General features: G+C 51.5%; 1 protein-coding gene across 1 annotated transcript; it reads right to left on the bottom strand.

The window, feature by feature from the left end:
* Positions 1–709: 709 nt before the first annotated feature.
* Positions 710–25,519, bottom strand: RHPN1 (rhophilin Rho GTPase binding protein 1). Its single transcript, XM_085572646.1, is given in 17 exon segments — positions 710–1,285; positions 1,288–1,340; positions 1,343–1,487; positions 2,381–2,527; positions 3,247–3,323; positions 3,537–3,731; positions 5,529–5,648; positions 7,482–7,638; positions 7,757–7,944; positions 8,409–8,575; positions 8,963–9,087; positions 9,880–9,957; positions 10,227–10,302; positions 12,478–12,606; positions 16,680–16,798; positions 24,326–24,439; positions 25,459–25,519. Coding segments are annotated over 16 exon segments (2,112 nt in total). The 5' UTR covers positions 24,416–24,439; positions 25,459–25,519; the 3' UTR covers positions 710–1,039.
* Between the last annotated feature and the right edge of the window lie 900 nt (positions 25,520–26,419).

Genomic DNA, 26,419 nt, shown 5'->3' with positions numbered 1-26,419 from the left:
ATCATCCAAGCACTGAAGACCAGACAGCTCCTCAGCCTTCAAAAAAAAAACCACAAACACACCAGGCAGAAACAGGATGGAGGAAATTTTGCCGATCTGTTTTGTGGATTCGGAGTCTCCCAGCGTTTCCAGGACAATTACCAAGATGCCTGGATCCTTCAGGCCAGCCCAGGAATGCTGACAGTAGTGTTAGGGAATTAGCAACATGTGCAAGATCCAACAGTAGCACAAATTTAGGAGTTTAATAATCTGGAGGAGATATCTTCCTGGAATTTTAATCTCCTCCCAGGAAAAATAAAACCCCCCCCAAGGCTCTTAGCTATTAATCTCCTCACAGAATATTTAGGGCAATCCATGTCTCCTGATTAAAAAAACCAGACAACAACTGCACGTTAAGTCCTTCCCTTTTCTTCCAAAGAATCCGTCTGGGCAGCTGGGCTGGATTTTATGAGCCAAGCTGGGGGTTCATTCCCCAAAAAAACCACCCCAAAAGCACTAAAAGTGGTCAAACCATCCTACTTTGTTGGGACAGCCCCACCTGGGAGATTCTGCCTGGGTTGGACCCTGTGGTGGGATCACCACAAGTCATCAATGCCCATGTCGTTCCCTCTCCCAAAAAAAGGGAGTCTGGAAGGATTCAGCTCCTCCAGCAGCTCCTGGAGAGCAGCTCCATCTTGTACCTCGCAGAGAAAGCCCAGGAGATGCTACAGAAGGTGACACTTTTGCTTTAATGGCTGGGGCTGGCTTTGGCCAAGCAGAAGACACAAACCAGGCCCTGCTTTAGCACGGCTCCCCCCGACCCCCTTTGAGAGCCAAAAAACCCCCAAAAAATCCCAAAATTAACAATAAACCCAAGTTTCCCCCGGACTGAGGGGATCGTTGGACGCAGGAGCTGGGAGGTGGAGGTGCCTCGCTCACCTCTCGGCGCGGATCCGACCAGCGGCGCGTTCCCGGGTCTGGGAGTCCTCACAGCCCAGCCAGGCTTGGGAATCTTCCCGGGCAGCCAGTCCTGGAGCTCAGGGGACACGGTGGAGCACGGTCAGTACATGGCCTCGTTGTCCCCCACGGCGGTGAAGGGGACACCGCTGTAGGTGCTCTTCTTGCTCCTCTTGCTCTTCTTGCCCCACACCAGCAGCGTGCTGGCGCTCTTGCTGTTCATCAGGCTCTTCCTGCTGTTCTCCTTGTTGCTCTTGGGCATCCCAGATCCCGAGGACATCACTGCCGCCTTCCTGTCCACCTGGTTGGGAAAGGTGGAGAGGGCAGTGAAGCCAGGGCAGCGCCCACAGAGCTCCAAGGAATTCCGTGGTTTCCTGCGGGATGTGACTTACGGCTTTGGGGCATTCCGAGCCCTGCAGGGTGATGACTCCGATGTCCACCCCCTCCTTCCCGGTGCTCTTCAGCAGCTGGACGACCTCGGCGTGCTTGGACCACTTGCAGTCCTTGCCATTCACAGAGATGATGTAGTCTCCCTCCTTCAGCCCAGCTTCCTGCAGGGAACGAGGGAAAATGGGCATGGACCGTCAGAGAATCTTGGAATGGTTTGGAAGGGAACTTCAAGATCATCCAATCCCACCAGGGACACTTCCCACTATCCCAGGTTGCTCCTTGGACACTTCCAGGGACGAGCAGCCGCAGCTTCTCTGGGCAACCTGTGCCAGGGCCTCGCCACCCTCAAGAAGAATATTTTCTCAAGAACCCAGGAATTTCTTCCCAATACCGACCTAACCCTGCCCTCTGGCTTTGGGAAGCCATTCCCAGTGTCCTGTCCCTCCACCCCTTGTCCAAAATCCCTCTCCAGCTCTCCTGGAGCTCTTTGAAGTACTGGAAGGGATCCAAGCTCTCCCTGGAGCCTTCCCTTCTCCAAGCTGAGGAGAAGACACAACTCTGCTCCAGATATGGACCACATCCCAATCTTTGGGGAGATTTGAGTTTTCCAAAGAGGGATGTCATCCTGCTGCTACGGAGGGTGTTGTTCCAGAGATGCTGGGACCTGGATGGATGGGTTGGTACTGAGGGAACAGGGAGACCCTTAGGGCATCCCACCGGGATTCTCCAGCATCTTCTGATGGAAAACAAAGCTTCCCCCCCGCCGTTTTTTGGATGTGCCATCTTGTTCCAGCCACTGTCACATCCCAACACTAAGGACAAGGGAGCTGAATGGGCTTCCAGCAGTTAAAAACTGAGCAAAATTCCATGTTTTCTCCTTAGCCGTCTCCTAAAAATTAATCATTTCATGACGCCCACCTGCAAACCTCAGCCTGATCTCCAGCACGGATGAGTCTCCTCCTGAACCGTTTTAAGTCCTAAAAACACCTGGAATCCCTCCAGGCAGCTCCCTTCTGGCATTCCCATGGGAATAGCAAGAAATTGGGATACTCACAGCAGCGCAGCCCCCCGGGATGACCCCAGCAATGAGGACGGGGGAGTCTCCTCGCAGGGTGAATCCAAAGCCGTTCTCTCCTCTCATCAGGTGGACTCTCCGAGCTGGATACCACTTGTTCTTGGCTGAGAACACGGAGAGGGGGCCCTGGGAAGAGGCAGAAACATGGAAAGCACCTTTTCAACCCCCTGGAATTGTGCAGCCTTGTAAAAATCCCATTCCAGGGATGGGGAGGGGGCAGAGGAAGAAATCCGGTCTTTTGCAGGGAAAACAGTCCCATCATCCAAGAAGAAATTATGGGGGTTGAGGCTGTCTGGATCTCGGGGATGCCACCAGGGGTTGGTCCAGGAGCAGGATGGTGGGACAGGTCACCAGTTCAGGGTCTCTTTTCCCCAGTTCTTTCCCATTTTCCCTTCTTTTTCCTGCTTTTCCATTCCCACAGGAGCAGGAAATTCCTGCCTGCCCTGAGGCTGAGATGCACAAGCTCTCCCTGGGGTACTCAGGAGATGACCCCACCACAGATCCCACCACTGTCCTGAATCCCAATCCTCCTCCCCAGGACCCTAAAAACCCAAAGAGGGCGTGGATAAAACTCCAGTGGGATTTTCCTGGTGCCTGCTGCCACCAAAACCCTTCTTCCCAAGGGTCTCTTGGGAAAATCCCACCCAAAATTCCTGTCACCAGAGGAGCTTTGTGACCCATTTAGGTGTCACAGAGACAGATCCCAGCCCTCCTCCCGCTGCTCCTCCTTGCAAAACTGCTGGAGAGGCTGCGGGAGGAAGGAATCCAGGCAAGCAGAGCATGCAGGGGAGGAGGAGGAGACGGCTGCTCCCTCGGGATATTCCCGTTCCCGGAGCTGTACGTACCAGCCTGTGGAAGAGGTCGGTCACCTTCACCTGGGAGAAGCTGGGGGACTTGATTTCGGGTTTCTGGTGCGTTTTGGCTGATGGGAGGGAGACAAAAGCACAGACAGGGCGTGACCTCAGGCAGCTGGGGCAGCTGCTGCCGTCCCAGAGAGGGACAGTGTGACCCTGTAAGAACCAGGACCTAAAATCCTGGAATAGCTTGGATTGGAACTCAGAGATCATCCAGCCTGTGGAGTCTTCCCACCCACAAACCCCCTCCCCTCCCACAACCCCAAAAAACCCCCACTCACGATGGATGTCCGGAGCCTCTCCCGTCTCAAAGAAATCCTCCTCGTGGTCGATCTCGGAATATTTGCTCAGGGAGCGTTTGTGGGCAAAGGACAGGACCTCCTGCAGGATATCCATCTTCCTTAGGATCTTGCACAATCCATGGATCCTCATGGCCTCCTCGTGCTTCATGATGGCTTTTTTGAGGTGAGCTTTGCCTGCGAGGGAGCGGAGGGAGCTGAGCCCGACGGAGCGGCAGCTCCGGCGCGCCGTTCCCGCTCGGCTGCCCACGGATTTCAGGAGCGGTGCCACCACCCCGCTGTGACTCAGGGACAGCCCAGTCACGTTCCCAGCCCTAAATGGGGTCGGTCCCAGCCGATGGAGAGCTGGGAAGGGACCTTGAAGGGTGACCTACTTCGCTCCCCTGACGCTGGAGCTGGCAGATGTTCCTGAAAAACCACCCCCGACGTCCCTCCTCACGCTTAACCTCGATCTCCTGAGCAAATTAACTTCTCTCCATCGCCTCGGATCCCTCGGGAATGGGAATGTGGAGAACAACCCAGCCCCGTCCTCCTTGGGAAGGTGCAACACGTCCCTGTTTTCTAGGCTAAGCCTTTCCCTTGCCCTGCAGGTCCTGCTCTCCATCCTCTGCTCTTTGCTCCTCTCCACTTGCCTTCAACGCGTTCCCACCCTCGGGGAATGGAAGCGGTCGGGAAAGAGGAGCTGAAATTCCAGTGACCCACGGATATCAACGCAAAGCGTCTCCTCCGTGGGAAACTGCAACCAAGGCAGCCGTATCCAAGGCTAAACTCCCAGAAAAGCTCTCTCCCCGTGTCTCATGGAAACGCGCGTGCCTGTGGCATTTCACGTCCAGGACACATGGTGGCAACAGAATCCAGGGAGATGAGGTCTGCTCCAGACTCCTGGAATCCACAGCCAGAGGGACTTAACAACCCAGGCAATGTTTTGGGGGTGGATGGAAAACAGAGAGGAGACTCCCACCACTGAGAATTTTTATCAAATCTATAAATTGTGAAATTATGGGGAATAATAATAGGAATAGAATCATGGAATGGTTTGGGTTGGAAAAGAACTTAAAGCTCATCTCATTCCAACCCCCTTCCATAACGGAGGGATACCTTCCACCATCTCAGGCCGTTCCCAGCCCTGTGTGACCTGATCTTGGACACCTCCAGGGATGGAGATCCACAACCTCTCCGAGTTTTTCCCTTCCTGTAAACCAAATCCAAGCTGAGCTTGGTGTCTGCACATCTATTTTTTACCAGGAATGTTGAACAGAGCCCATTTTCCCCAGGAAAATCAGGCAGAGCTGGAAAAGCTGATGCAAACCACATCTGAGGGAGTTGGGGTGCTGTCACCATAAAAAACTTGGATTTTGGGGTTTATTTGGAGGTTTCCAGTGAAATCTGACTGAGCATCCTGAAGGATTTTGCTGAGGCCAAACTCATTCCTGATGGGATCTGCCTCCTTCCACAAGGAGGGAAAAGAGCTCCTAGGGGAGACAACACCCCAAATTCTGAGTGCTGAGTCTGCTCTTGGTGCAGCCCTGTTGAGGAGGGGCTGCCAAACCACGACTTGAGCTGAATAAGCAGCGTCTGTTCTTTCCCTGGAGCTGAAATTCCACATGGGAAGAAGTTCTTGTCTCCCAAGAATTCGCAGCAGCTGAAAAAGCCACCCCCTGAGCATCTGCTGTGTCTTGTTTTCCAGCCAAGTCAGCCCAAAACAAGGAGCTCCCAGGATCTCCGTGTCCCTATGGATTTCTCTGCGGTGTTGGGTGATGTTACCTGGCTCGGAACACCTGGAATTTTTCCTGTCAGAGCTGGACAGGTTGGGACAAGCACCACGAGTTGGTCCTCACACCCTCAAGGGGACTGCAATGCTTTCCTGCTTCCCAGGAGAAGAAATCTCCCGGGAAATTCCTCTTTGCACGGAGAGATCCCCCTAAAACCTCATCATTTGTGGGAATTGCGATTTTTCCAGAAATTTGCGCTCACCCAGCTTCCTCCTCTCCTCGGGATCCTGCAGCAGGACACGAAGTGACGGCCCCTCTGGCATGGTGACATGGAATTGCAGGAAAGCCTTCTCCTGCTCCAGCAGCTCGGCATCCGAGGGAGCTGTGGGAAGGAAATGGATGGGGACGGGATTAGAGAGAGGTCAGGGCCACCCAGCCCGAAGTGACAGTGGGGACAAAGAAGCCACATCCACATTCAGGTGTCCTTCCTGTCATCCAACCACAGCCTGCAAGGAATCAGGGATGGGCCCAGGGATGATCCCAGTCAGGGATGCACCAGGATCTGAAGTTAAGGGCAGGAATTGTCCTGAACACAGCTTTTTTTTCCTCTTTCCTGCATTCCTTTGCTCCAGTGTGGAAGCAGGGTTGGGAATAGAGAGCCCTGGGAGGTCACTGACAGGGAGACAAATGAGACAACAAAATCAGGGAATCATGGAATGGTTTGGGTTGGACCATCCAATTCCAAGCCCTTTCCATGAGGAAGGACACTTCCACTTGTCTGCAAGCCCCATCCATCCTGGCCCAGGATAATTCCAGGGATGGGGCAGCCACAGCTTCTCTGGGAATTCCAGGGCCTCACCACCCTCACAGGGAGGAATTCCTTCTCAATATCGAATCTATCCCTGCCCTCTGGCAGTGGGAAGTCATTCCCTATGTCCTGGCACTCCATCCCTCATCCAAAATCCCTCTCCAGCTCTCCTGGAGCTCCTTGAAGCACTAAAAGGGGCTTTAAGATCTCCCTGGAGACCAGAACATTCCAACCCAGAATATTCCAGGGAGTTTTGTTGCTCCCAAGCAGAGGATCCCAAAGCCTGGTGGGCACAGGGATCCAGAGGGTTGGGAACTGGCAGCTCCAGGGCTGGCTCTCCCTGTGCCAGCTCCTGCCAGGTCAGCATCCCTGAGGGAACAAACTGCAGCGTAAGGAATTTATTCCCAGCTGGTTATGGAAGCAAAAGATTTGTTGTTTCGACAAGGGAGAGGTGGGAGCAGGAACGTGAGATCCCAACAGCAGGCAAAAAAAATTCCTAAATTAGGCATCTCCTGCAGATTTCTGCTTCCCACAGTGCCTGAGGACACCAGAAATTTTAGGGGGAAGGTTTGCCCTGCCCCTTGGTACTCCATGGAATCCCATCTCCATCATCATCCTCTCCTGTTCAAATCTTTAAGCCATTCCAGCTCCACATTATCCCCCTCTCTCCCATCTCCTTGCTTAATCCAGTTTTTCTGCAACGCCCACATGGCACAAGGAAGATTTTGGGCAGGCTCTGGAGCGGGGGCGGGTGTGAGGACAGTCTGGCAGCCACTGGTCCCAGCGCTGGTTTTGGCAGCCGGCCCTCAAAAAGCTTCTCAGCCACCCACCAGAGGTGGGTGACACCAAAGGTCACCAGGAGCATCTGCTGCCCACCCCCGGATCCTCTGCTCCATCCCAAAATTGCTCCCAGAATTGTCGGTGGTGGCACAGATGGAGATCAAGGCTCACATCTTGAAGTCACGCTCCAAGTGACTCCATGGGACCAAGTGTGCCTTGCTGCCAGCACCCTGAAATTCCCAGGACGTCCATCCATGAGGCTGGAAGTTAAATCCAAGGTACTTTTGGATTTATTTTTGATTTTTGAAGCCCTTGGCTGGTCTAAAACAAGGTGACCCAACGGTGCTTTCCCTTTTTTCCACAGGTGACATCCCTCCAGCAGCTTTTTCCTCCCCTTCTTAGGATTCTTCCCTGTGGAAACCAGAAATATGGGAAAATCTGCCTTGGGGGATGAATTGCTGAGTTCATAAAGAAGATCCACAGCTCAGAGCATTCCAGAAACTTCGGGTGTTGTATCCATAGCCTCTCTTTTTTTTTAATATTTTTGGAATCCCTCCCCAAAACCCAGGAATGAAGTGGAATTAGTACTTGGATGAGCTGGAAGCTCCCTCCAGGCCGGACACTCACCGGGGCAGTCGCAGAGGGCGATGGCAGCGAAATAATGGGAGAGGGCTTTGAAATGCTCCGACTTGACGTGGACCATGGTGGTCCAGGAGAAGGGAACGTAATCCTTGACGTGGGGCTGGCTCATGGTCTGGTGCACCAGGCAATAAACATCTTCCACCTGGGAAGAGGGAAGGGAGAAGAGATTGGATGGCAGGATGTCCCTCGGGTTGTGCTCTCCTGGAAGGTTCTGCCGACCACGAAATCCCACCAAATCTTCTCCTTCCCAAAATCCTCACCCTCGCTGCCTCCTGAGCCAGCTGCAGGCGGGCCAGGAAGTCGTTCTGGGCACGCAGCAAGGTCATCTTCTCAAAGACACATTCCTGGACCTGGGCCACCATCAGCCTCACCAGCATGGTCAGGGAGGCCGCGCTCATGTCCAGGCTGGGAGCGTTGGAGAAGTTTTCCTTCAAGTAGTTAAAGGCACCTGGAGGAGACAGAAGCTCCTGGAAGTTACCAGGCTTGTGAGTAAGAGAATCAAACTTTGGGATCAGGCAGGTTTCCCTCCACGAACATCAAACTTCTCACCATCAGTGGTGGGTAAGAAGATCTGAGGTCCAACCCTTGCCATCTAAACCATCTTTGTGCCCAATTTCTTCTCCAAAGCCCTGGGTGATCCCAGTTCCAGGCTCTGTTTTTTCCTCTGGGGAGACGGATCAGCCTCTCCACAGCTAGGACATCCTTTTGGATGTCATCCTTTTTGGGGGACATCCTTTTTGGCTGTTGGACCATCCCAACTCCTCATCCCGACCCACACAACCAACCTGGTTTGTGATCCCTTGGGAACACCTCTCCCTACGACCGCTCCCACCCCTTCCTGCGCTCCTGTGGATCATTCCCAGCTTTGGGAAAAGCTTCCTGGGAAGAGGAGGAAGAGGGGAATCCACTTACCAGCTGCCTTCTGGAAGGCATCGATGGCCTGGTTGAGGCCGGGCAGGGAGGCGCGGTCCTGCCGCGCTCCGATCTGCGTGTGCAGCGCTCCGAGGTTGAAGAGGACGCTTCCCTTCTCGAAGGCCAGAGCCCTCTGGTGGGATGGGACCCCCGTCAGGGAGTCGTACCTGGAGAAGGGAGGAGCCAACAGCTGCCCATCCCCTGGTCATGGTCCCCAAAGCGTCCCTGGCATGTCCACACAAAATGTCCTCGCTTGTGGAAAGGGCGCTTGGAACTGGATGACCTTGAAGGTCCTTTCCAACCTAAACCACTCCATGATCCCCACGGATGCAGGAGGAGCCTGGAGGGTTTTCAGTGCTCAGGTGGGCTTGCGGGCGCCATTCCCATCGTGGTACATCCCACGGGAATTGTGTTCCCCTCTCCCTCCGCAAATTAACCCACCCAAGGCACCAGCAAATCCAGATCCTGGTGTCCACCAGCCCTGGCAGAGATTCCATGGTGGAAATTTGGATCCTGACTGCCCACTCAGGAGGGACAGGGAAAGCTGCACCCACCAGTGGAAGAAGACGCCCAGGGTTTTGGTGGGAGGGAAGAACCGGCTGTCAAGGAAGTAGAGCTGGTTGTAATATTCCATCAGGAGCTCCAGTCCGGCCTCGTTGCGGCTCGGGGTGCGCATGGCCTGCGGGAATGGGAGAGGAAACGTGGATGGGAAAAGAGGGACAGGACACAGGGAATGGCTTCCCACTGCCAGAAGGCAGGGATAGATGGGATTTTGGGAAGGAATTCTTCCCTGTGAAGGCGGTGAGGGGCTGGAATGGAATTCCCAGAGAAGCTGTGGCTGTCCCATCCCTGGAAGTGTCCAAGGCCAGGTTGGGTGGGGCTTGGAGCAACCTGGGATAGTGGAAGATGCCCCTGCCTATGGAAGGGGATGGAACTGGATGATTTTTAAGAGCCATTCCATGATTCTGAGGTTCATCCATGGGGAAAGTCTGGGTGCTGGGACACCCAAATGTGGAAGCAGCAGCCTGGGAGCTGCGCTGGAAAAAACTCATGGAAATTCTGATTTTATAAATCCTAGGGAATAAACAGGAATTTTTCCCCTCCTTTCCCAGAGTGCTTTAAATTTCCTCTTCTCCAAGGACTACCTGGAGAGAGAGAAGTTGTTCAGCCTTGCCAGGGGTGAATTAATAGTCATAAATATTGACTGGACTATAAATTTTGTTGCTGCTCATTTGTAGGTCAGCAGGGCATCGAGGACAGGAAAAAAATGAACAATTCCCGAATAATCTGCAATATTTTGGAACCTGTAAACCAAGTCCAAGGTGCTCCAGCATGGGAATGCTGCACCCTGAAATACAAGGATAAATATGGAATTTGGAGAAAGGAAGAGGGGACCCCCCTCAAAGGAAATGTGGCATCTCCAAGGAGTGATCCTGGACAAGCCAAACGTTGGAAGCCAAGGGACACCAACCTGCCGCAGCTCCATGAATTCCTTGATTTCCTTGTCAAACAGGACACCCTCCTCTCCATAGTGTTCACTGATGAAATCCTGGATTGGGAAACAGATGAAAATCATTATTTTTTTTATTTAAAGGGAGGAGATTTCTTACAATTTTACCATAAATTTACAAGAAAACCTCCACTAAGTAATAATCTCCTCCCTTTCCTGCTCTCCAGCATCTCCAGACCTTCATCTCCCACTTTCCCATGTTTTAAGTCCAGTTCCTTTCCATCAATTTTTTTTTTTTGGCAGCTTTTCCAAATGGGAAAATTAATTTCTGCTGCTTCATCATCAATCAATGAAACACCAAAGCTCACCTTGAGTGGGACCAGCAAATCCAGCTCCTTGGTCTCCTTGAGTCCCAGAGGGATCATGGGAACGCTGATGGATTCACTGGAAGAAGACAAGAACCTGTTTGGTGGTCGGATTGAAAATTTTGGATGGATCCTGGGGGCTGGAGATTAAAAGGAAGCAGCTCCTTGCCCTGGGCTGGTGCTGCTCCTTTTGAGAGACTCCACATGGAAAAATGCTCTTCCCAAAAAAAAGGATTTGGGAATGGCAGCATAAGAAGAGAAGTGCAAAAAAAAAAAAAAAAAAAAAAACCTCCAAATCATCTTCTTCTTCTTCCAGCTCCTGCTTTCCAGAGGAATCTTGGGTGTTGGGTGGGCAAGGCAGGATCAAGCCCTCACCAACACAGCAGCCCCTTCTCATTATCCCCTCAAATTGCTGGTAACTCATTAATCAATCATTAATTGGGGAGGAAAACAGGCAAAGGAGGTTATGAAAACCAGGAGAGCAAGGCAGGGAATTTGCACCCACATTTTCCTAGGAACAAACCGCTCCAGGAGCTATAATTAGTGCAGAAAGCCATTACTGCTCATTCCCTAACGAGAATTCCGCTGGAATCCAACGTCTGGAATAAACAAAGGGGTTTTTGTTTGGCCTGGGCAGGGTTTGGGCTTGTTGTTGTTTCTCCCGATTTCTTTCTAAACCAGGGCAAGCAAGTGGCAAATTGGGAAAAGTGAGCATCCCTGTTTGGGAATGTGCTTGGAAAAGCACGTGGATGGACAGAGAAATGTGGGATTGTGGAATGGTTTGGGTTGGAAGGCGCTTTCAGGATCATCCATTCTCACCCCCTGCCACGGGCAGGGACACCTTCCACAGGACCAGATTCCTGCAAGCCCCATCCAGCCTGGCCTTGGACACTTCCAGGGATGGGGCAGCCACAGCTTCTCTGGGAATTCCATTCCAGGACCTCACCACCCTCACAGCAAAGAATTCCTTCCCAAGATCCCATCTATCCCTGACCTCTGGAAGTGGGAAGCCATTCCCTGTGTCCTGTCCCTCCATCCCTTGTCCTAAATCCCTCTCCAGCTCTCCTGGTGTCCCTTCAGGCACTGGAAGGGGCTTTGAGATCTCCATGGATCCTTTCCTTCTCCAGGCTGGACATTCCCAGCTCTCCCAGCCTGGCTCCAGGGCAGAGAGGCTCCAGCCCTTGGAGCATCTCCATGGCCTCATCTGGAACTGCTCCAGCAGCTCCACATCCTTCTGATGTTGGGTCCCAGAGCTGGATGCAGAATTCCAGGTGGGGTTTCACCTGAGCAGGGCAGAGGGGCAGAATTCCCATCTCCCTGCTGCCCATTCTGTGGGATGAACCTGGGACAGGGGGGATTTCTGGGATGTGAGCACACGTGGATGAGGAATTTCCAGCTTTTCATCTGCCAACACTCCCAAACCCTTCTCATCAGGGCTGCTTCCATCCCTCCACCACCCCCAGCCTGGATTTGTGCTTGGAATTGCACCGTCCCAGGTGCTGGATATTGCACTTGGCTTTGTTGAACCTAATGAGGTTCACCTGGAGATTATCCAAGTCCCTCTGGATCCCATCCCGCCCCATCCGTCAGCCACATCATCCACACAACATCTGGATTTTGTGGATGGTGTCGCCATCCAACACGGTCCACCTCAGGAAGGGAAAAGGAGGAAAATAAATCCCGGCATCCCAGAATTGTTTCAGCTGGAAAAGACCTCCAAGAGTCCAACCTGTGACCGATCCCACCCAGCCCAGAGCACTGAGTGCCACATCCAGTCATTCCTTGGACAATTCCAGGCACGGGGATTCCCATCACCAAAATATCCTGCTGGGAAAAGATCTGGATTGCCAGGAAAGAGGGTCAATACAGGGAAAGAAGGTTGTTTCTTCCCTATTCCTCCTGCTCTGGGACATCAGTGTCCAAGGGATGCTGCATCTCTCCCAAAACATCCCGGTATCCCCCAGGAAAAGCTGATTTTTTTTCTCCTTGCAGCTCTAGAAGGGAACAACCGACATTCCCACAATGAAAATTCTCCAGGAATTGTGGCCCATGCCCAAATCCTCCAGCCATCACCTCGTTGTCCCTGACCATGGAAAAGTTTGGGTTGGAAGGGAACCTCTGAAAGTCACCCCAACCCTCAGCCATGGGACGGAGCAGGACGGACACGGCGAGAGCAGCCTCACTGCCAGAAAAATCCCATTAACAGCGGGAAAAGTGAAATCCCAAGGGAACAGGCTGCTCTTCCCGGACCCACCTGTCGTTCTGGTACACGTCCACGCTGCTGTTGAGCTCTTCCAGCTCTTCCTTCAGGAGCTGAAGGTTGGAGTTGACGTAGCTCAGCTCCAGAGCCACCGTCTCCTTCACCTTGTGGTTGCTGGTGGCCCTGCAAAAAAACCATGGATCAAATTTCCCTCTTTTTATCCATTAATTTATTTTTTCCACCCCAGCAGCGCAATCCATGCCAAGCCCGGCCTTCCCACAGGATTGTGCCTCTCCAGGTGATGCTGGAAAGGTTTGGATGGGACCTCTGAGGATCATCTCATTCTGCCTCCTGCCACGGGACACCTTCCATGGTTGGAATCCCAAGTTGTTCCAAGCCTCATCCAACCTGGCCTTGGACACTTCTAGGGATCAGGCAGGCACAATTTCTCTGGGAATTCCGTTCCAGGGCTTCACCACCCTCCCAGGGAAGAATTTCTTCTCAGTATCCCATCCATCCCTGCCCTCTGGCAGTGGGAAGCCATTCCCTGTGTCCTGTTCCCTCCATCCTTTGTCCAAAATCCCTCTCCAGCTCTCCTCAAGCTCTTTAGGCACTGGAAGGAGCTTTGAGGTGTCTGTGGAGTTTTCTCTTCTCCAGGCTGGACATTCCCAGCTCTCCCAGAATTTCAGGACTAGGGAAGTCCAAACATCCAGGTAGAAGCCCAGGCAAAACTCATTGCACTGCTGCATCCAGGAATTCCTGCTCCAGAGCCACCTTCCCCTTGCCCATTCCCACTTCAGCTGCAGTGCAGCTTCAGCTTGTGACCAGTCCAGCTGCTCCCCCATCCCAAATAAACAGTGGGATTTGAGGGTGAAAAACTCATTTTTAGGTGCAAAGAATCCTTGTGGAAAAGAAAGGATTTGCGAGCTCCTGCCCTCCCTTCCCTGCTCCCGGCAGGAGCTGTAAACACCAGGGATTGATTCCAGCTGCTCCCAGCAGGACGAGCTCCCAGGCTGATTATTCCCTGCTTATCTCCTCCAAAGGAAAGCAGGGAGAGATAACCCAGAGCTGAAAGGGGCTCTGGCTGCTGAACCACGCTAGGATCCAGGGAAAACAACACACGGACGAGCTCTGCTCCACCAGGAAACTGCTTCCCTCTCGCTTTTCCAAAGTATTGCCTTTGACATGGATTTTGTATGGATTGAATCCCTCTGAGTCCTGCCCTGCCCTGGCTCAGGGCAGCAGAAGGAGCTCCAGGGTTTTCCTTCGAAAATCTGGTGGTTCAATCTCCTCCTGCCTCCCCTTTGCTGGGATTTTTCCAAGAGCAAGGAATTTTTTGATTAGAAACAAACCAAACCAAACCACAACACATCCAAAGATCCCCATGGCTGCTTCCATTGAAAATCCTTCAGCATTCCTACAATTCCCCAGGCACCCTCATGCTATGTTTCCATATAAACCAGTATTTAACCCCTATAAACCAAGACTTAATTCCTATTTATCCCCCATACATCCCAACACCTCCAGGACATGGTCAGTCCAATTTTCATCCCATATGGATTAAGTTTTCCCTCCTTGTTCCCAGTTGCCAATCATTTCTCTGTTGTTGCCTGATTATTTTCCAGGTATTTTAGCACAGTTTCCAGGAGGATCTGTTCCATGATTCTGCCAGGAATCTGTTAATAGGAAAAAGGATTTCCTGGGGTACTTGCAAGTGCCACACGCAGCAAATAATCCTGGAATGGGTTGTGCTGCAGGGGACCTTCAAAATCATGGAATTCCGCTCCTCTGCTATGGGCAGGAACACCTTCCACTATCCCAGGTTGCTCCAACCTAGCCTTGGACACTTGCAGGGATGGGACAGCCACAGCTTCTCTGGGAATTCCATTCCAGGGCCTCACCACGCTCACAAGGAAGAATTCCTTCCCAATATCCATCTAATCTCACTCTGTTCCATTTTAAAGCCATTCCCTGTGTCCTGTCACTCCAAACCTTGTCCCAAATCCCTCTCCAGCTCTCCTGGAGCCCCCTCAGGCACTGGAAGGGGCTCTGAGATCACCCTGGATGCTTTTCTTCTCCTGGTTGGACATTCCCAGCTCTCCCAGCCTGGCTCCAGAGCAGAGGGGCTCCAGCCCTTGGAGCATCTCCGTAGTTTCCTCTGGATCTGCTCCAGCAGCTCCAGGTCCTCCTGCAGTTGGAGTCCAGAGCTGGGTGCAGAATTCCAGGCTGGTTTTCACCTGAGCAGGGTAGAGGGGCAGAATTTTCCTTTCCCTGCTGTCCGCACTGTGGGATGAGCCCAGGACAAAGGGAAATTCTGGGATTTATTTTGTGATTTATTTTTCTTTCCTTCCAAAAACCTGGACATTTTTATCTCCCCCATTCCTCCACTCCATCCCAGTGTTTGAACAGGAAGGAAAAGGTTTCCTCTGGCTCTTCCCATTTATTTACCCAGCAAACAAATCCACTGAGCAAACACCACATGGATTTTTTTTTCCAACACCCCATTCCTGCCAACTTTTCCAGGAAAACACACGGAAAGGCTGAACAGCAATATTTTTACCAAGCATTCGGCTAGTTTGTTTTTAAATTTAAAGGCAAAATTCCAGCAAATTCAGCTCCAAACTGCTCCAGGCTGGACAATCCACAGTTTTTTCCATCAGCACCAGGCTAAAGATCCAAAGGAATTTTATCCATGCACCACAAATCTTTAATTTTGAAGCAATAACCTTTAGACTTGCAACATAATCCCCCCTCCTCATCATCCTTTAATTTCAAGCTTGAGCATTCCTCTTTCTCTCTCCCCCTGCTAGATTTCCGCAGTTTCATAAGCTTGGAGCACCGGAATGCCGAGAAATCAACTTTATTGCTCAGCTGGATTTGTGGGAGGCAGGGAGGGAGGGAAAGTGGCTGCTCCAAAGGACACCCAGAGCGCTGAGCCAGCAGAAAAAGAGCCCCCTCGGTGCATTTCCCTGATAATTAAGATGTGTTTTGCATCCCGTTTTTCCTCACTCCCACTTCCCACAGCTCCAATTCCAACCGAAACCAGGCTGATTTCCGCTGAGCCAGCATATTTCCCTCTGTTGTTTTGGTATTTTTTTTTTTTTTTTTTTTTTAAATATAACACAGGAGAGGCAGAAGTTGGGATTCTGTGGCTTTTTTTCCCTTAATTAAATGAAGCGCAGCAGCGTGGATGGAGCAGTGGGATCTCATCCCCCCAGGAAAACACCATTTTTTTAATGGATCAACCATTATCCCCTTTGTTCCGGGTGCAACAGGAACACTCCATTCATGTTAAATCATTCCAGTTCCAAAGTGGAAAGTTAATTTTATTATATTTTATTTTATTTGGATAAGAACAATCAAGTTAGTAAAATATTCCCAAAAAAAAAAAAGGATTTTAAGGCAGATTTGTGGAATTTTTTACATTAACAACCTGCCCAGTCTGGAACGTGCTCCAAATATTAAGGAAAAATTAAATAAACACAAAAGATACCAAAGAAAGTTTTCTTTGGGATAAAATCCCCAAGGATGTGGCACCTGGGGACAAGTGGTGGCCTTGGCAGTGCTGGAGGAGTGGTTGGACTCTATCCTGGTGGGATTTAATGACCTATTTATGATCCCAAAGCTGGATTTCATGGAATGCTTTGGGGTGGATCTTCAGAAACCTCCAGAGCACCCCTTGCCTTGGGCAGGGACTTTTCCCTATCCCAGGTTGCTCCAATCCCTGTCCAATCTGACCTGGACAATTCCAGGGATGGGGCAGCCACAGCTTCTCTGGGAATGCTATTCCAGCCCCTCACCATCCTCACAGCCAAGAATTCCTTCCCAAAATCCCATCGATCCCTGCCCTCTGGCAGTGAGAAGCCATCCCCTGTGTCCCGTCCCTCCATCCTTTGTCCAAAATCCCTCTCCAGCTCTCCTGGAGCCCCTTCAGGCACTGGAAGGAGCTCCGAGGTTTCCCTGGAGCCTTCTCCAGGCTGGACATTCCCAGCTCCCATCCTGGCTCCAGAGCAGAGGGGCTCCAACCCTTGGAACACCTGGACTCTCTCCAGGAGCTCCACATCCCGTGGATCCACGTGCTGGGTTTTCAGACCGGAGCTCTGCATTCCAAGCCCAACCTCAGCCACAAATTCATTCCCGTTGTCCCATCGGCTCTGACTTTTAACAATCTTCCACCAGCTGAATCTTGAAGAATCTATTCCTGCCTCCAACCAAAATTCCAGAGCCAGGGGGAAGCTCAGGGGATCAGGACTCACCGGAAGAGGTTTTCTGCTCCCGCTCTCATCCTCATTTCCTTGTTGATCTGCTGGTTGATCCGGGCCCGGCGGTGCTGGAGTTTGCTGCGCTGGGTCTGGGCAAAGGGGTCACAGCCCTGCTGAGAGAGAAGGGCAGGTTCTCATCCCAAATCCAAACGTTTTGGCATTCAAAAAAATTCCATCAATTCTGTAAATTGTGCACTTTCAGAGCCCAGAGAGTCAGGGAACAGTTTAGGTTGGAAGGGAGTTTAAAGATCATGGAATTCCACCCCTTGCCATGGGCAGGGACACCTTCCTCTATCCCAGGTTGTTCCAACCTTACCTTGGACACTTGCAGGGATGAGGCAGCCACAGCTTCTCTGGGAATTCTATTCCAGGACCTCACCCCCCTCACAAGGAAGAATTCCTTCTCAATATCCATCTAATCTCACTCTGTTCCATTTAAAAGCCATTCCCTGTGTCCTGTCCCTCCATCCCTCATCCCAAATCCCTCCCCAGCTCTCCTGGAGCACCTTCAGGCACTGGAAGGGACTCTGAGATCTCCTTGGATCCTTTTCTTCTCCAGGCTGGACATTCCCATCTCCCTCAGCCTGGTTCCAGAGCAGAGGGGCTCCAACCCTTGGAGCATCTCCATGGCCTCCTCTGGAATTGCTCCAGCAGCTCCACATCCTCCTGATGTTGGAGCCCAGAGCTGGATGCAGAATTCCAGGTGGGATCTCACCTGAGCAGGGCAGAGGGGCAGAATTCCCCTTTTCCTGCTGCCCACACTGTGGGATGAGCCCAGGACACTGGGAATTTCTGGGATGTGAGCACACGTGGCTGGGTCACATTGAGTTTCTCACCCCTCAGACCTTCCCCTGCCCTTGGAATAACCGATTTATTCCCCAATCCCACATGTCACCAACAGGGATTTCTTTCCCTGAGCTCTTCCTGACAGCTCTGAACTGGAATTCCATATCCCCTTCTCAGGCTCTGGACATGAGCCAAGATCCAGGGGGGCTGGAGATGCGCTGAAAACGACCCCAAAGCTCGGGAAGGAATGTGATCCCAAGGCCATTTCCAGGTGTGGAGCCCAGGGAGTCAGGAGTTCACGGGGATGCAGGAATGAGGGGCGCACGGCGTTAAATTGATTCCATTCTTTCCACGGCTCCGCCTCGGAATTTCTGCAGACGGGGAAAACGCGCTGAATTCCCGACTTCAGGAAATAGCAGCCTCCTAATTTCCCTCTGGCTCACAGGGTTTTTATGGGATGCCTCAGGGAATGGGGCTGCCACAAGGAATGTCCCCAAATCCAGGGCTCTAAAAGCTCTGCCCAAGCGAGGATGATTCCCACTGAAGATTCAGAGACATGGAATGAGCCTCTGGAAGAACCCTGGATAAAAAAAATTCCCTGGGAAGGCACAAAGCTGGGAAGTTTAAGAGCGAGGAAAGTTGTGAGTCTGCAAATCATGGGAAGATCCCAAAATCATGGAATGGTTTGGGTTGGAAGAGATCTCATCTCATTCCAACCCCTGCCTTGGCACAGGATTCCCAGAGAAGTTGTGGATGCCCCTGGAAGTGTTCCAGGCCAGGCTGGATGGGGCTTGGAGCAACCTGGGATAGTGAGAGGTGTCTGTGCCCCTGGAATGAGAAGATCTTTAATGCCCCTTCCAACAAAAAACATTCCACAATTCCAAGGAATGCTTGATCACCTCTCAGGTGGAACACGGCAAGAAGGAAACGGAAAATTTTGCATTTCCATGGACTTCAGTTTCTTTAAAATTAATTCCTCATATTTGAAGTCCACCGAGTGCTGCTTCCTTTGGAAAAAGGTCTGGGATTAACAGCAGGATTTTCATTTAAGGGAAAGAGTGGAGCTCCTAATTGGTCCCTTGGAGAGCGAGGAATCAGAGCAACTCCAGCTGGTCCATAAATCTGTGGGATTAAGGCTTTACAGTGATCCATGAATTTGATGAAAGGAACAAGCTGGAAGCAAAAGATCCCAATTATTCTGGAAAAGCAGTGGGATTTGAGGAAAATGCCCCCATAGCTGCATAAATATCGGGTTTGAAACACTCAGGAGCAAATAGAGGAAAGTTTGATCCAGAATTGTCACTTGTGGATCTGTCCTGGGGGGAATCCACCCATCCTGTTGGCTCCCTAAGGAGGAAAAAATCTAGGAATCAGAGGAAAAAGGAGAAAGGATCAGGAAATCATGCCAAGATATAAAGAGAAGGTGCTCATTAAAATGTCAAGGTTTAATTTAAAATTTCAATATGCGATCTCTTGAGAGCTTGACAGATCCAAAACATATGCACTCATACCCAAATATATGCAAACGAGGCAGTTCCAGGTTCCTTCTCTGTGCCTCCAGAGCCACAGAAATCCACACAAAGCTCAACAGGTGGGAAGTTTCTCTTCCCTGACTCCATCTCTTCCTGCAAATTCCAGCACCCTGCAGTCCTTTTCACCTCTGGCAAAAATTTGTTTGGAAGCAGCCAGAAGATTTTAAGGGAATTTTTTGGGGGAAAAGAAACAAAAAAACACCTGGGAAAAGGCCTGGGAAGTGCAGGTGGGATGATGGAAAAGGCACAAGTAGAAGGATTATCCAAACCCAAAATGAAGATTGTTGTCTGGAGGGAAAACACTGGGAATGAAGGAAAGAAAGGAACAGGATGCAGAAAATGCTGGGATGGCTCCACAAGATATTCCAAGAGGGTTAAAACCTCTTCCCTGCAGGAGCCATGAAAGGATTTAGCAAATTGATTCGACCTCTCCTGCTGGGAAGCACTAAAGCTGTTCGTGGAGATGAGGGTTTTTTCCCTGGCTTCTCCATCAGATTTAATGGGATGAGTTCTCAATCCCTATCCAGGCTCCTAAGCCAGCAGCAAAAAAGTGCTGGAAAACCAGAAGCCCCGGATATAAACCCAAAGCCTTGTGAGGTTTAGTCAGGAATTCAAGGATTTCTCGTGATCTCCACACATTTTGTTTTTCCTCAATATTTATGAGGCTGGCAGAGCTTGGGAATATGAGATTTCTGTGCATCTTCCCTCAAGAGGCTCTGCCTTGATCCCAAAAAATCATCTCTGGCTTGCATGGATCAACAGAAACATCATTCCATGAGGAACAACCAAGCCCCATCTGCAGGAGCTCCGGTCATGCTGTAATTCCACAAATCTTGGAGCAAGGAGGAAATCTGGAAAGGATAAAAGGCCATCTTTAAATCCAAATATAAATAAGGAAAATAAGGAGTCAAGGGAAGAGCATTCCACCTTCCAACAGTTTAAAGGATCCCAAAGCTTTTCCTGTCAGAGTTCCAACTGAAAACTAAAAACCACTGAATGAGTTTCCAGGGATTTAAACATGACTTACATAAAGGGGAAAAAAAAAATCCCACCAAAATCCCACTGTTGGGTTCCAAAAGGGATTTTCCTCACTAAATTCTTTGCTCAAGCTCTCGAGGTCACCCCTGTAAGGTCAGAAGAAAGAGAGGCTCTTTCATCCAGGCTTTGGGGTGCACCTGGGGACACCTGGAAAAGGGAATTTGGGCGTTTAAGAAGTGGCTCCCGAGATGATCAGACTTTTCCTTCCTGGTTTAAAGGTTTTAAAGGAAGAACAAGCACAGAACTCTTCCATAAACTGTGGAGGAGCCATGGAACAGCAGCTCTTGTTTGCAGGCAGGGAATGATGGAACAGAAATCCATGAAAATGAGTGAGGTGTGGCCAGCCCTGACATTTATCACCAGTGACAAAGGAGGACAGGGGTCAGGAACTGGACTCTGTGATCCCAAGGAGTCCATTCCAGCCCCTATCTAATCATTTTATTGGAATAAGGCTCTTCAGGCCCAGAAAAAACCAGGGGAAATCCCTCTGCGTTCCACCCTCACATGGAAGTGACAATGGAACCAAAAATCCTCATCCAGGCTCTCCCGGAGAGGGAAAAATCATTCCCTAAGACCCTTTCCAGAGGGAATCAAGCTCCCATTGAGGGGGAGCAAGGATTCTCCAGCCTTATCTTTACAGGGAATGTTTGGAATGACTCGAGGGCCTTTGTCACTTCCAGCCACCTCTCCCAGCTCCAGAGGGCCCATCCAGGGTGGCAATTAAAGAGTCCTTAGGGAATGTTTACTCAGGGTGGACTTTGAACTTCCCACCCCCAGGAGATGAAGCCCTGGGTGACTCCTGGGTGGCAGCCACACCCTGAGAGAGATTTGTGACCTCAGTGACAAAGGCAAGGCCGAAGCCTCCACAGTTTTCTACAAACTGAATCACCTGGAGGAAGATGTGGAAGCCAGTAATTCCAAAGGGTAATTCCATGACAAAGGGATTGTTGCTGCTCCTTTGTAGCTGGGAGCAACAGAGGAGAAGCGAAAGTGAAGGATATTAAGTGAAATGTGGGAAGGGGAAAATGGGATCTTTGGAAGTGCTGTTAAAGTTTCAAGGAAGAGAGAAACAGAGGTGAAGATCCAGTTCCTGAAGAACTGGCACAGATCAGGAATGGGTTGGTAAAACCCAGGCATGGATCTCTCCACAGAAATGAGGAAGGGGTTGGTAACTGGGAGTTACAGCCCAGCAGGAATTGCAGGAAAAGCTCCTGGAGATACTGGGAGAACCTGGCTGGATCCCAGAAGCTGCTCCACAGCTGCCCAAGACTGGACCAAGCCCAAGACCAGTTTTGGCCACAAAGGAGTCACCACCAGGATTCCTCCCAATTAGGGAAGCTGGGGAATGCCCAGAGAGAAACTGAGGAAGTTTAATTTGAGTGGAGACTCGAGACATCCATAATGTGGGAAGAGGAGTCATCAGCTGGTGCTGAGCTCAGCTCCACATCCAGCTCCACACCTTCCCGTTCCCAAGGACGGGGAATGAAGGAAAGCAGGACTCCAGCCAGTCTGGATCGCTGCCGTGGGCAAACACACAGGGACCCTTTCGTGCCAGGAAAAGGGACATTGAGGGAATGAAAGAATCATGGAATGGTTTGGGTTGGAAGAGACCTTCACAATCATGGAACTCCACCCCCTGCCATGGGCAGGGACACCTTCCTCTATCCCAGGTTGCTCCAAGCCCCTTCCAACCTGGCCTTGGACACCTCCAGGCACGGGGCAGCCAAAGCTTCTCTGGGAATTCCATTCCAGCCCCTCACCACCCTCACAAGGAAGAATTCCTTCCCAAAATCCCACCTAATCTGACCCTATTCCAGTTTAAAGCCATTCCCTGTGTCCTGTCCCTCCATCCCTTGTCCCCAGTCCCTCTCCAGCTCTCCTGGAGCCCCTTCAGGCACTGGAAGGGGCTCTGAGCTCTCCCTGGAGCCTTCCCTTCTCCAGGGTGGACTTTCCCAGCTCTCCCAGGCTGGCTCCAAACCTTGGAGAATCTCCATGGTTTCCTCTGGATCTGCTCCAGCACCTCCAGCTCCTTCTGCTGTTGGAGCCCATAGCTGGACCACGATCCCAACCCCATCCATTGGTCCCATGGTTTGTGGCTCCAACCTCAACCCCATAATTTTCTCCCTCTAAACATCTACATCCCACTCCAAAAAAATAAATAAATCAGGGATTTATTTCCATGCCCTCTCAGCAGCAGCATTTCCTAACACAGAGTTTTTCCTCCAAACGGGAAGTTCTCAAGTGCACAGATGGTTCCAGGCTGGAATAGGATAACTCTGAGCACCTGTTTAAATTCCAGAACCACAACTGTCTTTAGAGCATTTTCACAGAGCCAGAGCTGTCAGCTGGAATTTTTATTCCTCTTTGGAATCCACAAATTTTTGAGCCAGGCCAGCACAGGAGAAGTGGCCAAGTGACCCTGCTTTAGCCACATTATCCTGTGGGACAGAGAGGAAAACAAAAGCCAGGGAAGCACTCCACACACAAAAACAGGCTTGGAAATTCTCATTTTTTTTCCCAGGATTATCCAGCATTTCCTTCCTTTTTTTTTTTTTTTTTTTTTTCCCAGCTAGAAGCATTTAAGAAATTAATAAGAGCTGTTATAAGACAAGCAGGAAGTGACAACAAGTGGGTTTTCACTCCCTGAAAATCTATTTAGATAGGAAATTCCCGGTCATGGAATTAATCTCATGGAGCACCCTGGCTCCAAGCTGGGTTTCTGTGGGAGACAGGATCAGCTAAAACCTCTAAAACCTTTTATTGAGAATATGGTTACATCACAGAGCCTTTGAACAAATGAGGGGAGGATTAAGGTTTTAAATTTCCCAAGTGGCCTCACTGGTGGTTCATGCAGTCAGCAAGAGGAAGGAAAAAATAAACCCAGGGGTGGGAATAAAAATCTGGGGGACTGGGGGTTTTTAAACAGCACAAACTGCAGTTAAAAATTGAATTTTAGGAGGGTGAAAGTGCTCTGAGGAGGTGGGGGAGGCACAGAGTCAGGGCACGGTGCCAGCAGGAAACAGGTGGATTAAGTCTTCACTCCTGGGACAGAAAACTTGGCAAAAAAAAAAAAAACAACAAAACAAACTATTAAAAAAAAAAATCACTTTTTCAGCAGCATTCAGGATCCCCTGCAAGGCAGAAAATATGTACCCATGCTCCTGATGTTGTCAGGGTGATAAGAAACAGCAGGAAAAGGTTGTATTGATAATTTTTTTTAAATAACAAAAATAAAGTCATAGAGCTGATCAGGTGTTCTGCTGCTTTAATTAAAAAATAATAATTTGATGACAGAGGCTGCTGATGCCTTGCCCAGTTCTCCCTCCAAAGCTTGGCAATATTTTCCTTTGTATTCCAGACCCAAAGAGAATAAATTGGGGAAAAAAGTCCCAAATCCCTCCTGTTAATCTTCCCTCACAAGCAGCACCTGCTCTTCAGGCAAGGCCCTGACTTAAACCCCAACCTGGTTTAAGGTTGCAACCTCTTGAGCTGCAGCCCAGGCTCAAGTGACTCCAGATCAGATTGATCCAGGGGGAAATAAAAATAAAAATCCCTTCCAGAGTTTGGCTAAGTTTGGCTTTCTTGGTTATTTGGGATTTTTTTCTTTTTAGGGGTGTTTTAACTTTTGGGACTTCTTGCAAGAAAAGCTAAGCTTATGGAGCGAACTCACTGCTGGTTTGTCCTTTTGGATCTCAGGGGGTGAGACTAACTTGGGAAAAATGCTTAAATAGACCCAAAAATGAATGTTTTCCACGTTTTCTTGCTCCCTAAAATCTCTCTGACCCCAGTAAATCAGGGGATGGTGGCAGCCTGAGGGCAATTCCCACTGACTCCATCCCAATTTTGGTAATTAAACAACACCAGAAGAGCAATCAGCCCCATCTCTCCCGCACATCCCAACTTTCCCTGGGAGCACCTGGCTGGATCAGCTTCCCATGGGCAAGGAGGAGGGAAAAAAAACCCCAAAATCTCGAGGAATGAGGCAAAAAGCAGGCGCTGGGAAGCTTGGGGATGGAGCCAGCAGAAAAGATGGGATTCAGCAGCAAGGTTTTAGGGATGAGGAGGCTGGGAGGGAGCCAGCAGAAAAGATGGGATTCAGGAGTGGGGTTTTAAGGATGAGGAGCTGGGAAGGAGTTTTTTAGGGCTGTTTATGGGGCAGCAACAACATTTCCACCCCTAGCAGGGCTGGCTGTCCCTGTGCCCCCATCCATGGGGACAGCCATCCCTAGGGATGGGACAGGGATACGGGGACAGGGATACGGGGACAGCCCACGCCATCCTCACCTTCCGTGCGCTGCCGCTCTTCGGGCCGTGCAGGAGGACAAGGCCACCGTCCCTGTCCCCATCCGGGCTCTCCTCCTCGGGGGGCATCATCTCCAGGGATGCAACATCCACAGGCTGGGAATGGTGGGGGGCTGGAGCTGGGGGGGGCTCCTGCTTGAGCTCACAGCGGGGTTTTGGGGGCTCGGCGACCCAGCGGGGTCCAGATCCCGGGTCTGTCCTAAGTGGGGGTTTAAACCCCTCCTAACCCCTGCTCTGTTCTGCTGCAAAGCCCCCTGCACTCAACATCTGGCCAGATGTGAGCTTCCCTCCTAGCCAAAATAAAGAGGGGACGCAAACCCCCTTTGTGAAGCTACCCCAGGTCGGGGGATGTTAAATCCCACCAGACCCTAAATGGGGGATGTATAAACCCCCCCAAAACCCGCTGGGAAGAGCTGCTCTGGATAAGGGAAAGAGGGAGTTTAACCCCCACAAACTCCGCTGGCAGAGCTGCCCGAAATTGGGGAGGGGGGGGGTGTTTAAACCCCTACAAACTCCCCCTATAAGAGTTATTCCACTCTTGGGAATAACTTCCCAGGGATGGGGAAGGTTTAAATGGAGAGACCCGGAGTGGGGAGGGAGCCAGACCCTCTGAAAACCCCTTTATAGGGCCACCCCAAATGGGGGAGGGGGGGAACCCCCCAAACTCCCTTTTAGAGCTATCCTAAATGGGTGGGGGAAGTTTAAACATCCCCCAAACCCCTTTTTAGAACTACCCTAAACACACCAAACCCTCTGAAAAACCCTTTACAGGGCTACCCCAAATGGGGCTGGAACGCCCCCAAACTCCTTTTTAGAGCTATCCTAAACGGGTGGGGAAGTTTAAACGCCCACAAAACCCCTCTTGTACAGCGACCCCAAATGGGGCGAGAGCTCAAACCCCCCCTCCCCTCGCAGCGTAAGCGCCCCCAAAATCCCCCTCCCAAAGATGCTCCAGCCAAGGGGGACCCTCCCAAAATCCCCCTCCCAAAGATGCTCCAGCCAAGGGGGGACCCCCCAAAAACCTCGCTCCCGGGCCAAACCCCTCGGAGCTACAACTCCACCGCCCTTCCCCAGCCCGGGGTGCCCCGGGACCCTCCGGCCGTGCCCCCGCTCACCCCCGGTGCCCCCTCGGGCCCCGCCGCGATCGCGGCGGCTCCGCCGAGCGCGGGGCATAAGCAGGGCGGGGAGGCGGGGCTTAACCGCCGAACGACCAATGAGAACGCGGCACAGCGTTGATGGGCGGCGGCGCCGCCCAATAGACGCGCGGCGTTGGGAGAGGCGGCGGGGGGGAGGAGCGGAGGGGTCGTTGCCCGTGGCAACGGTGGGAATTAGAACGCGGGTGACGTCACGGGGGGCGTGGCTATAAGCCCCGCCCACACGCGCGGGCCGCCCCTCCCGGCTCCGCATCTGGAGGGGGGGGGGGCTCCGGAAACATCTGGATGATCCCGGCTAAAACAAGGGGCGCCTTCGCCATCCCGGCCACATCTGGGCGACCCCTGGCTCCGGCCAGGCGACCCCGCCCCCCGTTCCAGCCGCATCTGGGCCTGTCCCCGCTCCCTGCCTCACATCTGGGCGCTCGTAGGTTCCTACCCCGGCCACATCTGGGCGATCCCCGCCTACCGCAAGGAGCTCCCGCCCCCATCCCAGCTACATCTGGGCTACTCGCTCGCCCCCCTGGCCACATCTGGGCTGTCCCTCCCTCATTCTACCCCTGCACCCTCCTCCCCTCCAGCTCCCCTCCTCCTCGCCTCAACATCTGGGCTGCTGTGCCCTTGCCCTGTTGGTGGCTGGTCCTCTATAAACCATACGAAATATAATGAAAAAATAATGAAGAAGTAAGCTCAAACCCATTTTATTCCTTTTTGCAGGCGAATCCTGCCCTGTATTCCTGCTCCGAACCTTTGTCACCGACCACAAGAAGGTCCCTGAGTCTTTAAGTGGGCCACAATGAAATTAGTGAGTGATAAATCCAATTAATATCAGTGGGACACGGGGAAGTCCATGCTGATCCAGCTGCTTCTTGGGTGGAAAATGTTAGCCCAGGATACACTAAATGTTTAATAGGGTGTGGATTTA

Source organism: Lonchura striata, chromosome 2, assembly GCF_050655825.1.
Source record: "Lonchura striata isolate lonStrDom1 chromosome 2, ASM5065582v1, whole genome shotgun sequence".
Taxonomy (NCBI): Eukaryota; Metazoa; Chordata; class Aves; order Passeriformes; family Estrildidae; genus Lonchura; species Lonchura striata.
Note: the sequence above shows the minus strand (reverse complement) of the source record. Positions and strands in the feature narration are given on the sequence as shown.